The 16,329-nt window shown below is 36.4% G+C and overlaps 1 protein-coding gene and 1 non-coding gene across 4 annotated transcripts; both read left to right on the forward strand.

The window, feature by feature from the left end:
* The first annotated feature begins 170 nt into the window (after positions 1–170).
* RWDD4 (RWD domain containing 4) lies at positions 171–16,099 on the forward strand. 3 transcript variants are annotated; one of them, XM_045552443.1, is made up of 8 exons: positions 171–423; positions 3,204–3,284; positions 7,454–7,563; positions 7,649–7,796; positions 9,150–9,267; positions 11,455–11,504; positions 11,639–11,641; positions 14,276–16,099. In XM_045552443.1, the coding sequence occupies exons 1-8, from the start codon at positions 400–402 to the stop codon at positions 14,306–14,308; spliced, it is 567 nt and encodes a 188-aa protein (XP_045408399.1). In that variant the 5' UTR covers positions 171–399; the 3' UTR covers positions 14,309–16,099. The 3 variants fall into 3 exon arrangements, with proteins under 3 accessions (XP_045408399.1, XP_045408401.1, XP_045408402.1); XM_045552445.1 differs by lacking the exon at positions 11,639–11,641; XM_045552446.1 differs by lacking the exon at positions 171–423 and having other exon boundaries at positions 3,203–3,284; positions 7,458–7,563.
* LOC123639075 lies at positions 3,927–4,049 on the forward strand. The gene has a single exon (XR_006735641.1). It is a non-coding gene; the product is annotated as a small nucleolar RNA SNORA77 (small nucleolar RNA).
* Positions 16,100–16,329: the final 230 nt, after the last annotated feature.

Here is a 16,329-nt window from a genome sequence, read left to right on the forward strand (position 1 = left end):
ATAGCTCTAACCCAATCGCTGTCCAGGAACTTTACGCCTCTCCTCAACACGTAAGGAAGGGGCTCCATTTCCTAGAGGAGAAAGAGTTGGGGGCGGGGAGACAAGAAGCCAATAGGAGAAGCTAGAAGGAGGAGGGGGTGGAGCCTCTGCCATTACCCTGCAGCCTCTCCCGAAACCCCAGGGCATCCCACCTGCCGCCGCCTGGGATTCCGGGCCCGCAGCCCACCGCCGGCGGCTGGGCGCAGCCGAGGGCTGGGGCGCCCGGGACTCGCGTCTGTGGGTGTCGCCCCCGCAGCCGCGGCGCGGAAGGGGGACGTCCCGGCCTCGGGGCCACTGCCCTCGCTTTTTCTGCATTGTCGCGAACGCTGTCCGCCTGGGAGGCACCCGGCGACCGGCGTGATGAGTGCCAACGAGGACCAGGAGGTGAGTCCCCGGGCTGAGCGCCCCCCTCCCCGCGCGGGCGCGGTCCCCAGCCCCGAGGGAGGGCGGCTGAGCGGCCGACCTCCGGGTAAGACCTTGTGTCCGAAAGAGCGGCCCGGCACGTGCCCTTTTGCCCCTGGAGCCTTCGGAGCTTGGAGGGGTGCCCCAAGGTGACCAGCGCCTCGCGAGGAGGCGCCAAGCGTGCGTGAACGGGTAGGGGGTCTACCTCTGTCTCCCCAGCCCCGGAATTTTTCATTTTTGCAAACTCGGGAGTCTCCTTATGTTTCCTTAATCACAAGGTGAGCGTCCTTGGCGGACGACCCGGGTGCGCTTGGCTCTCCTTGTATCCTGTGTGTTTGTTTAGCGCTGGTGTACTGAGTTACGCTGATTTGGAATCGAGCACCTTTAAATTTTAAAGTCTGTTGACTAGTGGAGAGAGTATTGATAGTTAAATGTCTCGTGGAAGAAAATGACGCTAGTGTCTTTGGTTTCAGCCCATATCGTTTGATGAAATCATTTATCCATCTGTTACTTGTCCGGTGGGGACGAAATCCTTTTTGAGATATGTGTACCACCTGAATTGTATGGTTTATGCTCAGATATTTTCTTGTGAAATGCCATTTTGCCATTGAATCACGTATTAGAATTCGAGGGGATGCTACAGGTCATCTGTAGGGAAACCTTCTAACTTTGTTATGTGTATAGATGAGGAAAAGGGTCTACAGAGGTAAAGTGATTGTCCCAGGGATGCACAGTTGAGTATGTGATAGAATCAGGACTGGAACCCAAGTCTCCTTGGGTAGTAGGTAAGTAGTTCACTGTTCATTTAGAATATATTGCTTGAATGCCCTTTTGCACGATAAATGGAACAGAACCTCTGGATTGGAAGTTACCTTTAAAGGACCCAAAGTTCAACAAGCTAATTGATAGCCGAATCCCTTCTAAAATATTCTTGCCAGGTGAGTTTCTAAGCTGAGACATTAGTAGTCTGTCTGTCTGCAAAGCAAAGAACATACAGTGTAATGTTTGTCTAAGTTTGACCCATGGAAACATCCCCTTAGAACCATTTGGGTAGTTAGGAAAACAGATGCCTGCATGCCACCCCAGACCTACTGAATCAAATTTCTGTGGTGGGGCCCAGGAATCGCCATTTTAACAAGAAAATTCCATTCGTCTTCCACATGACTGATATTCAGATCTTTGAAGACAGTTTCCTGCCCAGTTTTTCAGAACTCTTCTCAGATGAAATGGTTCCTTTTAAAAAGCTCTTCCTCATATGTCCATTCGTTTTAGTTCCTTCACTATCCTGAAATCCTGTGTCTGAGGACAGATTCTAAGTTTATGTCCTTTTTAAAAGTTCTGGCATCCCATTGTTTCTACAGTTAGATTTACTGTCAAATGAAACCCTTTAAGTATTTTATACAAAGTTTTTAATCCTCCGCTTATTTAGGTGTCTAAGTACAAGTTCTATTTGCCGTGGTAAATTTCATCATTAGTTTGTTTTTTGAGGACTTTTTGGATTTTTACTCTACCACCAGCATTATTCACTATCCCCTCAGGTTATCATCCACAAATTTAATAAACCTGCCTTCTGTTTTTCTTCCTGTCCAAGTCATTAATTAAATTATGAGAAAGGAGCCGCACCCAGTGGCTCATGCTTGTAATCCTAGCACTTTGGGAGGCCTAGGTGGAGAACTTGCTTGAGACCAGGAGTTTGAGACCAGCTTGAGCAAGACCGAGGCCTCCATCTCTACAAAAAGTAGAAAAAGTTTGCCTGGTGTGGTAGCTCATCATGCCTGTAGTGCCAGCTACTTGGGAGGCTGAAGCAAGAGGATCCCTTGAGCTTAGGAGTTTGAAGCTGCAGTGATTGAGCTATGATGATGCCCCTGCACTCCAGTCTGGGCGACAGAGCAATACCCTATGTCACAAAAAAAAGAAAGGATTAAGGACGGAAGGAATTGCATATATTTTGAGTAAAGGTGTTTGTTCCAGCCTAATCTTCTTAGTTATTCTTTAATCCAGTTTGAGTTCCTATATTTTTTTCTATAAAGATAGCAAGAGGAACCTGTGGAGCCTTGCTGGAATCTAAATTGTCCATTTTGGTTTTCATATGTTTGCTAGGTCTTAGGGACTGCTGCTTATTCACCCAGATCCTTATACACTGTTTCTTTAATAATCTATTCTAAAATTTTGCCCATGTAGATTAGATTAAGCTCACCATCTTTAGTTTATAGAATTCATGGCATGCATCTTTTTGAAAACTAAAACGTGCCCAAGTGCAGTCTTTCTTTGCTTCCTTTCTCGGGTATTTGTCTGTGAGCACAATGGTTGAACTTCTTGTTTGTACTACCACAGTATTCTAAGAAATATTTGCAGGCAAGGATTACTGGTTATATTTTCCCATGCAGTCCTTTCTCCCGTCTTTAGTAGATCCTTGTCATCCTTTTTCTCTGGAGTTGCTTTAAACTGAATCTTATTTTCCTCTCTGGTAGGTAGGAGAAAATATGGTCTTCTTGACAGGATTGATTTGATAATTAAATAAGATAATAAAATGTAAAATGCATAGCAGTGTCTGGCACATAGTTTTAAAATGAGTATTATTAAATAGTAGTAGTATTGTGACATGTTGGTACCTGCACATGTATTATTAATATAAGCACCTAAGGCCATATAAGTTAGCCAGATTTTACATAGTTGAGTGGGCTTGAATGGGAAAGTAAAAACTCTCTATTTGTAATTCATTTATACCACTAAATGAAACTCATTTGATTGTTTTCTTTCAGATGGAACTAGAAGCATTACGTTCTATTTACGAAGGAGACGAAAGTTTCCGGGAGTTAAGTCCAGTTTCATTTCAATATAGGGTAAGACGGCATGAATAGGAGCACTTGCCTCCATGCTAGAAAGGACTACAGGTTGCTAAAAATGCTTATTTTGTTTCTTAAACTTCGTTGTTTAAATTTATTATGTCTTTGTATTTTCTGAAGTATTTAAATGGAAACCCCTGCCATCAATCATTTTTAACATGTGAAAACTTAATTCAGAAACTTTAAAAACAAAGATAAGCTTGTTCTTATTGTAACAGAATAGTAAAATATTAGAAATGGAAGAAACTTTAAAAATTGTATAATTTTATCCTTAAAGGTAACTTCTCAGCTTAGTCATAGTTTCCTAAGCTTCCACAGCTGATGTTGATAAATATTAGGATTAAAATCCAGATTATCTATTCCAAGCCTAGTATTCTTCTTACTTCCCTATGATACGGTCAAGAAAAGTTGGTGTTTTCTTAATTCTGGATTCTAAATATGTGTAGACATTTTTTATGTATGTGAAACATAGATTTTTCTTTAAAACTTGGTCTTTAAGATAAAATAGTATTAGTATTTTATTTTGTAAATAATATAAACCATCTATTAAAATGATTATAAATATTAGTGGAATAGGAAAGTTTCTTTTGTAAAAGATTTACAGTTATTAATGTTGTCACCATTTAAAATAAATTATTTGCAGACTCACTCTGCACCCAGCCGCAGCCCCAGGCAGTGCCTTTTCTGTCTGTCAGAGAAATATTCCGGGTGCTGTGGCTGCCTCACCTGTCAAGGGCAGTGCAGATCTCTGGGGACATGGGGAAAAGATAATAAGATAAGATAATAAAAAATATAAAATGAAATAAATATAAAAAATAAATAAAAATCCTTACACATGGTTTATTGTAGACTGTCACAAGAAATAAATTCTTTATAATCACTTCCTTTGGATACTCTCCTCCCTGCTCAGCTTTCCTCAGTTCCCTTTCAAGCTTAGCAATCCTGACACCATCGCCATGTATATAATAATCAGGGGATTTTTTAGGGCCAAAGTTATGATGGAGTTAAGTTCTAGATGTTTCTGTTTGAATCCAACTGCCACCCCAGACTTGCCCTGCCACTGCCACGCTCTTCATTAGCAATAGGGAGATTGAGAATCCCCTATACTTTCCTAATTCTCTCTGTTACCAACAGCAGTTATTTATCGAGTGCAGTATGCAGAACACTGGACATGTATGTGTGCTGTACCATGGACACTCCGATGTGACCCATAGGATGGATTTAAGAGGAATGAGACATGAGATTAGGAGACAGTGTGTTTGCAGTCACAGGACCTGGGGTAGAGTTCTGCCTGTGTTCTAAGTCAGATCCCTCAGTTCTTGCATAGAATAGTTCAGTAGCCTCCCAAAGGACTTCCCCAGTTTAGTTCTTTCTTTAGCTTCCTCCTTACACTTCCACCATTAGTCCTCCAACAGAACTGTTAATAATAGTTGGCTCTCTGAACACCTAAGTAGTCATCCCATTCTCTTGTTTAAAAAGGTTTCTCCACAGTTTCCTCTTGCCTATGGACTGAATTCCTCAGCTTGACACTCAAAGTCCTTCTGTTTGTTTCTAACTGTCCTCCAAACTTTCCCACTCACCAGCATCCCTTAGACATAATGGATTGTTAAATTTCCCCTGCATTTTATTTTTAGTACTATGCCTTTGGACACATTGTTTGCTCTTTCCCTCACCTCTCATACATTATCTATCCTGCTGCTGCTTTAAGGCCTAACTCAAGCCTCCTCTGTACATATTTGGACCATGTCTCCTATCTCCGACTTTGAAGCAGAATTAACCTTTCCTCATTTCTTTGTGCTTTGTTCTCATTTGAACTGTTTTTCATGCTGCAATTTAGTGAGTCATCTAAACATCTGCCTCCCTTGAAGATAGGAATGGGATGTCTCTATCTTTCTATCTTCAGTACCTAGCACCGTGTGAGGCATATGACAATTTGTTCCTAAATGCACCACGAGTAAGGACTTAGTGATTGCATCAAGCAAGTAACTATTATCACTTTTTAATTACCTCTGTATTTAAAACACAAGCATAAGCCAGTTATATCCATTATGCAGGTAATCAGCTTATCCAGGTATATCAACAGATCCCTAAGTTTATTTGATGTGATTTCTGAGCCTTGCCTCATGTTGGTAAGAGTGTGATTGAGGGTGAAAGGATGGGGATGAAAAGTCAGTGGTCAGAAAATAAAGGTGAATCAAGTAATAATTTGGGTGAAAAATTTTTTAATCTTATTGCTGTTTAAAAACATATTTTTAAAGTAGTATATATACTAAAAATAATACAGTAGAGATTAGCATAATCCAGAGTAAGGATGAGATGCTAATTCATAAAGCATTCCATAGTTTTATTATAAAATCATTTTGCAACCACCACTGTAATAATTGGTTCAGTCAAGGACTATTAATGAATGCTAAAATTTTTAGATGAAGGGTTGTTGAGAAACAAGGTATTCACACAGTTTTGTAGTGTTACTCCACAGATGACTTCTTTTTTTTTTTTTTTTTTTTTTTTAAGACAGAGTCTCACTCTGTTGCCCGGGCTAGAGTGAGCGCCGTGGCGTCAGCCTAGCTCACAGCAACCTCAAACTCCTGGGCTTAAGCGATCCTACTGCCTCAGCCTCCCGAGTAGCTGGGACTACAGGCATGCGCCACCATGCCCGGCTAATTTTTTCTATATATATTTTTAGCTGTCCAAATCATTTCTTTCTATTTTTGGTAGAGAGGGGGTCTCACTCTTGCTGAGGCTGGTCTCGAACTCCTGACCTCGAGCGATCCACCCGCCTCGGCCTCCCAGAGTGCTAGGATTACAGGCGTGAGCCACCGCGCCCGGCCCACAGATGACTTCTTAATTATAAAATGAAAAGGTTTACATTGAAGAGATCTGGGGAATATCACCTTAATCAAGTGATCAAGCTTAGTGTAGCCAATGATGATTCCAGAAGATCTTGTCTGTCTCCTTATATGATGCTATGAGAATGGACCACATCACCTATGCAGTTTCCTAACCAAAAATGTTTAATTTGAATCTGAATATAGGAAACAATCGGTCTACATCTGAGGACGTTATGTAAGAAAACTGGGCTGGATTTATTTTGTCACAAAAGATATTTAAAAAGCAGGGGAAAAGGCTGGGGACTGTTCTTTTATAAATTAAAGCAGAATAAAGAAACATGACAGCTAAATGCAATCCATAAACCTTGAATAGATTATGGATTTGTGGGGTTGGGGGTGATGTCCGTTAAAGGACACTTCAGATACAATTGGTGAATTTTTAATATGGTTTATGTATGAGGTAATATTTTGGTATCAATGTTGAATTTCTTGGGTGTGATAATGGTCTTGTGGTTATAAAGGAGAATGTCCTTTTCTTAGGATGCTTTATCCGTAAATATATTAGAACATTTCATTACTTTCAAATGGTTCAACAAAAACCAAAGGAAAAAATCACATCAGGGGAGTACGGGTGGATTCTCTGGTGAACAGGGGGAACGATAAAGTAAATGTAGCAAAAGGTATTTGGTGAATCAGGAAAGTGTCAATGTGTGTTCATTGTACTATTTCAGTTTTTCTTTAAGATTAAAGTTTTTTTAAAAAATTGGGGTAGCAAAAGAAACAAAAGACAGCTTATTCACGAGTTGCTGTTCAGCAGAAGGCATTCCTTTTCTTTATCAGTTGTCTTTCCCTTTTTTCTCTCAGTTTTACATTTCCTTTTCTGGTCTCTTGGGATTGTGCCTCTTGTAATTTAGCAGTTGGATAACTTAGAATAAAGATGAGGTGTTTCAAGTTTGTGGATTATTATTTTTGTCTACTCCTTTCCTGTTTCCCATAGTTAATGTCTTCTGTTCATTCTCAGAACACTGGAGCAAACACACAAAAAAATATAAGACATAGACTTGGTACTAGAAAAGTTCGTGGGCTGGTTGGAGAGACAGGCCATGGGCTTAAACTAAATCTGTTAAGATAAACTAGGATTAAATTAAAACTCAGGCTCTCTTTATACTCCCCTCATCCCCTCTCAGTCTTAGCCTGTACCCCTGGACTTTTCAAAATATTATGTTTCTGATCTGAGCATGAGTATTGCAAAGAATTCATCTTTTTGAAGATCATAATTTACTTCTCTGTCTTTTTATCACCTTTCACAAGCCTAAGATTTCCCCTTTTCTTCAGATAGGTGAAAATGGTGATCCCAAAGCCTTCTTAATAGAGATTTCCTGGACAGAAACATATCCCCAAACACCTCCAATTATATCTATGAACGCTTTTTTTAACAACACCATGTGAGTAGTGTTTTGTTTTCATTGTTTTTTGACTTTACTCTCTATTTTACTTTTCTCTGAGCAATATATTTGTTGTGCATTGTAGATCATCAGCTGTAAAGCAGAGTATATTAGCCAAGTTGCAAGAAGCAGTAGAAGTTAATCTTGGAACCGCTATGACCTATACATTATTTGAATATGCCAAGGACAATAAAGAGCAGTTCATGGAGAATCACCATCCCATTAATTCTGCAGTGAGTATGTGATTATTTTTTGCTAGATTCTTTTGTTGTTTTGGTTTTGCTCTGCTAGTAATTAATTTTTACTAGTTAAAATTTTTCAAAATTGGAAGGAGACTTTGTGTTAGATTTAAAATGAGAGTTACATCCAAATTAAATAAGAACAATGAATTTTAGATTTCTCCTATTTAACCTAGAAGATGAAATAATATTCTCTAGATTTTTACCCTTTATCAAAGACTAGGATACATCTTATGCCCACTAAAACTGAGATTTTATAGAACCTAGTATTCTTAAAATTTACTTAATCTCTTCATAAAGCTTAGATAGCTAAAGAATTTCTTAGGTAGTGTTAAAATATGTATGAAATAGCTTTCTCTGTGAGGTTTATTTTGCGGTAGTCTTGCTACAGTTTAATTTGAAGGTGTTGCGGCATAAGGAGACTTTATTGATTAGAAAAAATTGTTTTATTTATAGAATAATTTTAGGAAATATTCATCTTTCATGACCTCAGGCATACGTATAAGACCGCTTCGCACCACGTTATGCACTAAAAGACTTTCAGTGGTCAGTATTAGTTTAGTTTTGTCTTGTGAACCAAAGAATAAGCTTTTTGGTAGCAAAGTCCATGTCTTCGACTTGAGTGGCTCTGGCTTTCACATTCCCAATAGGACACAGAAGAACCCTGAGAGGCAACTGGAGGAACAGTAGAGGGGTAGCTAAGATCTTGGATTGTGGGCCAGACTGCCTGGGTTCAAATCCTCACTGCACCACTTACTGTGTTACTTTGGGCAAGTTTCTTAATCTCTCTCTGCTCAGTCCTCATGTGTAAAATGGGGGTCATAATGGTATCTACTTCATAAGATTGTGGCAAGGATAAAATGAGTGATATATGTAAAACATTGGCAGCAATGCTTAGACCTAGGAGTAAGCATTTTAAATTTTAGTTATGCACAAACCCTGTCTACACAAACCTAAATGTTTTAAAAATATTCTTCAGGGAACCAGAATGTTCTAGGTAGGTCCATGTGATTTTTCTAAAGACATGTTTAAATTTCCAAATAATAGGAAGTTAACTGAATTGTAAAACTACCTTGGAACCTCAGATCTTCAGCATAATGCTAGTAATGAGATCTCCCTCCCCAGGGTTTTGGTTATAATAGTTGCACTAATATGTCCTTCGATGTGAACTTTTACAAGAGTGAAACCAATAATGTGTTAAGGGCACCTGATTTAATAAATGAGTAATAATAATATAGGATTCTTTTGTAAGTCTAAAAATTATCAATCCATTTCAGGTAGCTGTTATATATTTAGTGTTATTTAGTAAGTTTTAAGGCATGAGTCTAAGAATTATTTTTTTTATAGGCATCAATGAGCAATATGATCTCAGCTGAAACTTCTAATACAGCCTCATCAAATAAGAAAAAAGACAAAAAAGAACAACTTTCAAAAGCCCAGAAGCGTAAGCTGGCAGATAAAACAGGTTTGTGTTATTTTTTTTCTTTTACAACCCAGATAAATGGACTACTTTTTAGTATGATATGGGTGCTTAATAAATATATCTAGATTCAGAAGGTTAATTCTCTATTTTTTAAACATTTGGATCAGAGACCTCTTGGGTCACAGATATGTACTGAAAATATTTACTGCTGTTTCATCATAAGAGATAACCATTGAAAAGAATGTAACTGAGTGACAAAGTAACTATAAATGAGTCTTGAGATTGAGATACATTAGTATACAAATAGTATACAAAAATGTGTGTCCTACTTACGTGCTCTGACACATTTGGGATTTTCCTATTTGTTTACTTCTGTGGCAGGCATGTGTTATTAAAAATTCTTTGTAACACAGTTTTCATTTGAAATGAAGCTTGGTATACCATTAGGTCTTAGCATAGGAAAATAATGTTTTGTTTGTATTTAACTTACTTATACAACAATAAGATTTAAGAATATTTAAAAAAAGATTTAAGAATAGAATTCCCGTATATCCTAAACCAGAGTCCTTTAGAAGAGAATTATAAACTTCAGTTCATATCAATAATAATATTTGACCTATTTTCTTTATTTAACCTGAAAATTTGCAAATTGATAATCAGTAAACTTTTTCACAGTTAGGGGAAATGAGGACATTATCGTGTGTATGTGCACATTTATACTTAGGTATATATGCATGCGCTGCTGGTACAAGGTAGCTGCCCTTTATTGAGAAGAACTGACCCTTTTATTTTGGTGAGGGAGTTTAAAATGCCCTTTCTTTCATAAAGGAATGGTAGCTTTTTGGTGGTTTATGTTTTGTAGATTGTCTGTTTGTGGCAGAATAAAAAGATAGCAATCCTGTGTTGATCCCTAAACTATATTTTTGAAATTGTAATGGTTTGTGAAATAAAAAATCTAGGAATCCGTTATACCTAATGTCAGAGCAGCATTAAAGTGTAAACAACTGAAGCAATAAATCATTAGCCATAATAGTCTGTTCACTAGAATTTTTGTTAATCTCTTTTTTGGAATGATGTAGCTTCTATGGCAGTTACCTGTTGCTTTTATACATAATGACCTATGATCATTCCCTTTCATTAATATCTCCCCTACCTCCATCTCCTTGATGAGGCCTGCCTAAAATCATTACCTTCCTATAATGACAGTCTAGGAGTTTGTGACTTGGAGCTTTCATTCCAAATAAAACTGTAATGAGACAGTCATGGCACTGTTGGTAAGTTTTAGTTAACCAAAATCGGTGATCTGCCTCTGTGCCAGTAACCAGTGGGATGTGATTCTTACTGGCATGAAAGAAAACAGAACCATTAGCATCTAAAATTGAGCTCCAGTAATGTTATTTCTCGCCTATAAGAATCATGGAGTTAATTTCTGTTTCCCTAGCTGTAAAACTCATATAACATACTTGGTTTGAGTGCAAATTTTGAAGGTTTCGTAAAATGAGACCTAAATGGCATATATCAAGCCACTTTAAATTGAAGAATTTTTAAATAGTATTTATTTATGAAACTATTCTTTAAATTTGAGTATTCTATTAAAAGACTAAAATCACTTTGCAAACTATGAATTCGTATATAAATTCTTATGAGCTTTTGTTCTAGCACTCCCAACAGGTAAAGGCCTTTTTAAAGAATGTTAGATTAAATAATGAATATTTCATCAGAGTACAACAACTAATACATAGGTTAGCCAGGCCTCCTCTTAGTCTTGAAACCAAGCCAAACATTTTTTTATAAGGCCTGGCTTCCTGGTGTGAAACACTAACTCATGAAACAGTGAACTAACACAGCTGCTTACTTAAATAAGCAGTGACCTTATATAAAATAGTAGAATTGTGCAAATGCCTGAAACTGATAACTTGATTAGCTCCTATTCCTGGCATTACCAACCCACCTCCATATTTTTTTCTTGATATCAGGTTTTGTCTTGAATGGAAATACCATAAATGTAGAAAGGGAATATACTTAAAATACTTTGTAAGTGTCCCCAGGTTAGACTGGTGCTTTCAGGTTACAATGATGATAAACGATTTTTCCAACTTAGTGATGTGTGATTTAAATTTTTAATTTATTTGTTATATATAATAGTATATAAAATCTTATTAGAGCCATAATTAATTTTAAACTAGCTGATTGGTCTTAGAAATAAAGTTGCTAATTTTTATCCTGTAGATCACAAAGGAGAACTTCCTCGAGGTTGGAACTGGGTTGATGTTGTAAAGGTATGTAATGTTTATATTTTAGTCTTTAAAATTGTTATAATTATTACCGTCAAATAATGAAATTTATATTTTCTGCTTCCCCCCTCACAACCTTTGGAATTTCCTGGGATGTCTGTTACCTTTTTTACATTCAGCATGTAAGTATTTTTTAAATATCCTTCACATTCTTTTCTTTTAGGTTTTCTTTTTTTAAACATGGAAAATCTGCAAAAGTTTTAACTACCATATAGTATGACTCTTTATGTAAGTACATCTTAAGAATGCAAACACTTAAATATGGCTCTAAATTATCAATAATGTGGAAACTGAAAAGCCACACATAGAAAGGAATGCTTTAATTTCTTAAAAGTTTTTGTGGTTTGTTTTGTTTTGTTTTGTTTTGTTTTAGGACAGATCTTAAATGTAGTTGCCAAAAAAGATTTTCCATTTTGGTTAAAAATTCTTTACTTTACATTTGGGATTTTTCTGCCTACTTCCCTCAGATTTTTCTTGCATTAGCTGTAGTTTTAAAACTGATGAATAACCCAGTAAATTCTCTTTGTAGGACTTCATGAAATAAGTTTTTTGTGCCAGTTGGTGCCACAACTGCTATGACAAGTGTTTATTAATAATATGATCCAAGGGTAAAGATTAGGATCTTAATGGAGACCCACAAATATGGGCAATTTATAGAGTATTCTGAAAGTTTGTTTTAAAGTCTGCTGTTTGGTCCATGGAATGCATTTTCTGTAGAAACTCTTTAAAATAATCTTTGTGCCTTAGAATCTAGTACAAAAATATTATGGGAGAGTAGGGAGCCCATGAGCTGCAGTTAGAATAAGGAAACATAGTATTTCTTCCTTCCTGGGTAGGAGGCTGAGCCTGTACAAGATGTCTGTATGGGTGGAACTTCTCTGGCATTCTCACATTTACCTGGCCCTCTGTGTTGATGCTTGGTGGAAACTTCGTGTGTCCTAGATGTGCTTGCATGCAGCCTATCAGCTAAATCCCTTCCCTCCCGAAAGTGCTCTGTGCTCCGGGATGAGCTGTTTTCTCTGTCAGAGTGTGGTTTCTCTGGTGCAGCAGCTCTCTGCTGAGAGTGAGACGAAAATAATCTGATTTATGTAAAGGTGGTGACAGTGCTTCTCCTTCCCTAGTTCCAGAAGTTTTTGTTTATTTTTAAGAGAGTCCCTGTTTTTTTGTTTTGTTTTGTTTTTTTGATCTGTCTCGCTACGTGTCCCCCTGGCTAAAATGAGATGGCGTCAGCCCAGCTCACAGCAACCTCAAACTCCTGGGCTCAAGCAATCCTCCTGCCTCAGCCTCCCAAGTAGCTGGTACTACAGGTGTGAGCCACCATGCCCAGCCTGAGTCCCTGTTAATATAAATAGAATTCCAACTTACCAAAAAAAAAAAAAAAAATTCAAATTCACATAATGCAATATTCTTGGGAGATGTGAGAAAGTATTAAAGGAGGTTTTTACCTAGACATAGTTTGGTCTCAGAATTCGTTACCCTAAGCCAGTGGTTTCCAAGTGTGGTCTTTGGACCCCTGGGAGGTCCCTGAGTATCATATAATACTAAGAAATTGTTTGCCTTTTTTATTCATTTTCTCATGAATTTTTTCTGGCATTTTCCAGAGACTGCGTGATGTGTGATGATGCCATAAGTCATACTCTATTAAAGCACAAAGAGAATGTGTGTTTGTACGTTCTTGTGTTTTCCAGAATTTTTTAAGTTAGTAGGTTTAGGATCTAAGTATGTGCATTATTAACCCAGACTGTACTTCCGCTGTGCTCTTGTTAGCTGTCTTCCATTATACCTGCTTTATAGTAAAAGCAGATTTGTGAAAATCCAGCTGTCTTCTACTGAGCTAGATAATAAAGAGACTTGCAAAAATGTAAAACCAGCACCACTCTTCTCATTGTTTTGTTTTAGAAAATAGTTATTTTTCCTTAAAAAAATACTATTGGGTTATCATATAATGGCTGTATTGCTATTTTTACATAAATTAAATTTCTCAGTTTTAATTTCTAATGTAGTAGTTAAAACCCACATTAAAAAATTAAAATGTTCTTAGGGTCCTCATTTTTTATTAGTATAAAGAGGTCCTTGGGCTGAAGTGCTTGAAAACCACTACCCTTAGTAGTTTCTGCTTTTCACAGCTTTGCATATTCTCTGGAATTCTTAAAAGTTATTATTGGGTGCAGTGGGGGTTTCTCAGTGGCTGGGGTACTATTCTGATCAGAATTCCCTTTGCATTGTTTGAGACCTTTATCTACCCTCCCCCCACCCCATTTGCCAACTCCTGCCAAAGATTTTGTGCAGAAAAAAATTATAATTTAATATTTTTATCATTTTTTAAAATTATAAGAACTTGACATCTGGTTAAGATGGTAAATCTTATGTTAAGTATTTTTTACCACAATTTTAAAATTTTTTTAAAAAATTTATTGTCTGATAGAAAACAAAAAATAGAAGAATGTCATTCATTTTATAAATGGCATCTTTAATTTGTATATTCTTGGTTCCAGCTTATTTCTTCGAAAATTTCAAGGATTTTTTTCCTTCTTATTCTTTTGATATTATATTTTTGTTGAGTTCATATTTTTAAACCTGTTTGAAGCTGCTGAGGCTGAATTTGAAAAGTAGCTGCATGTGATAAAAGCTATAGCTAGATGGTTTAAGTTATTTGATCTTTGTTGCCTATTGTTTAATTTTGATACTGAGTGGAAATAATGAATCAAATAATATCACTTAAACTTGTTGAGTATTTCTTTTCTCTTTTTTTGTAGTTAAGCAAAACTGGCTCTAAAGATGACGAATAGTGCTTGGAATTTGAGACAAGGAAAGAAGATTCTTTTAAAAGCAAACTGGGTTCACAGTCTTTCATTACTATTTTATGGTATTGAGGTGGCTTTTTATAAAACAATTTTTTGTATGTTTCTTACATTAAAGATGTGAGCTGAAAGTTCATGAAGAGATCTGGTTGTATTAAATTATTTTCACAAACTTGCCTTAATAAAAGGTGAAAATGTTACTGTTTAGTATACTTTATAAAGCCTGTTGAGCTTTAAAAGTGGACAAATATGGGGAAAAATAATCAGTGTTAATTTATATTATCTTATTCTAATGGATGTGATATTTTTTAAAGGAGTATGAAGCCCTTTTCAAACTGTCATCCCAGTGGAGTCGAATATTAACTGAACAGTTATTCCATAGCATGATCCATTTTAATAGGCCTCTCATCTTAAGCAAAGTCTTCATCTCTTCTTTTGCTTAATTACTGAACCATAAATTGCTTCAGAGAAATTTAAATACCAGTATTTCAACTTTATACATGACACTCTTTGTAGTTCCTTTTTATTTTTCAAGAGTGAACAGCTTCCCTTTAATAAATTGATATCTATTTATACTTTTCTCTTGATTTGGGTCAAGATGTTTGATCATGAGAGCTTTCAATGGTATGTGGAATAGGAGAATATAAAATCTGCCAGAAACTTTAGAAAAGCATTTGATTAAGGAGTGCTGGCTCTTATTTACATTCTCTTTGATGCATACACCAGGATGGGAGTAAAAGATGCCTTAATATTTAATTTTTATATTGTTGGAAACAGTGATTTTAATAAATTCCTATTTATCTGCTACTGTGTGTTTTTAGTTGTTGGACAACTGAGGTCTTCTAAATGCTTCAACAGAAAACCACCTCTCAAGTCTTATTTCTTTTTGGAGTGTCATTTTCAAGTGTGAAAATATATCTCAATCTGAGCATCTTTTTAATAATGTACATGGAAGTCTTCCAAATGCTGGACTGTTACAGTGCTTGATTTTGTAATCATTAATAGAAGAAAATGTTTGTATAGTTTTACCAAGAAAAGTTACTGGTGTTTATGGTTTACAGTGATTTTGTATATGCTCCCCAGCTTTAAGAACACTTAGAACTACTGCTGTATCTGAAAGAGTAGATTGTTAGTTCCTCAAGGTATACCTGTGCAGCTTGGGTCTGAGTTTTTAAAGAATAATTAACTTTTAAAGAGGTTATCTTAGCATTAGAGCAGCTTGACTTGTATCCATGGTTTTTACTGGTTAACTTTAGCTTTGGTTAAATTGTTTGAATTATAAAGTAAGTATAATTACAGTGAAGGAGTTTAGTCTCATTTTCAAAAGCTGAATCATTTTATTTTTTGAATTAGAGCAAAATATGTTAAAATTCAGGACCACTGGAATATACCAACTTTGGTTACAGGATTGTGTATGTGTAGTTTTTATTGTTGTGTTGATTTGTCTGCTTATTTTTTTAAGAAACATCTACTAGTGGAAGAAAATGTTTTGTTCTGAAGATTCTGAAATTGTTCAGGCTTATCTTGGCTCATGGATTGCAAAGAATAATGCTAGTTATATGCCAATGAACTATTTTTACTCTTTTTATATGAAATGTACGAATTTCTAGGGGTGACGGTGAGAGTGGTGCCTCTAATTACCTTATATAAAACACTTGAACAGTCTCATCGATATTGCCATCACTGTTTAATACTCTCAGTATATTTTCTCAATGTCTGTTTACTTAAAATTGTGTAGAGAGACATAATTAATAAGCAATAAAGTCTGAATTACAATGATTTTTCTGCACATTTTATTTCAAATCACTTCAGAGACAGTTGTTGATTTTATAAATCAGCATAGCCTTACTATGGTGTGAGATGTCCCCTTCTACTAGAAACTATTCAAAATGTTGGATTAAAAAATGTTTTTCAAGTGAGCTCACAAGAAGGTAAGGAATACCCAGAGTCTAAAAAATCAGATGACAGTTTGGAACTTGCAAGTTATGGGCAGCTTTGGTTTTCACAAC

This window comes from Lemur catta, chromosome 5, assembly GCF_020740605.2.
Source record: "Lemur catta isolate mLemCat1 chromosome 5, mLemCat1.pri, whole genome shotgun sequence".
NCBI lineage: Eukaryota > Metazoa > Chordata > Mammalia > Primates > Lemuridae > Lemur > Lemur catta.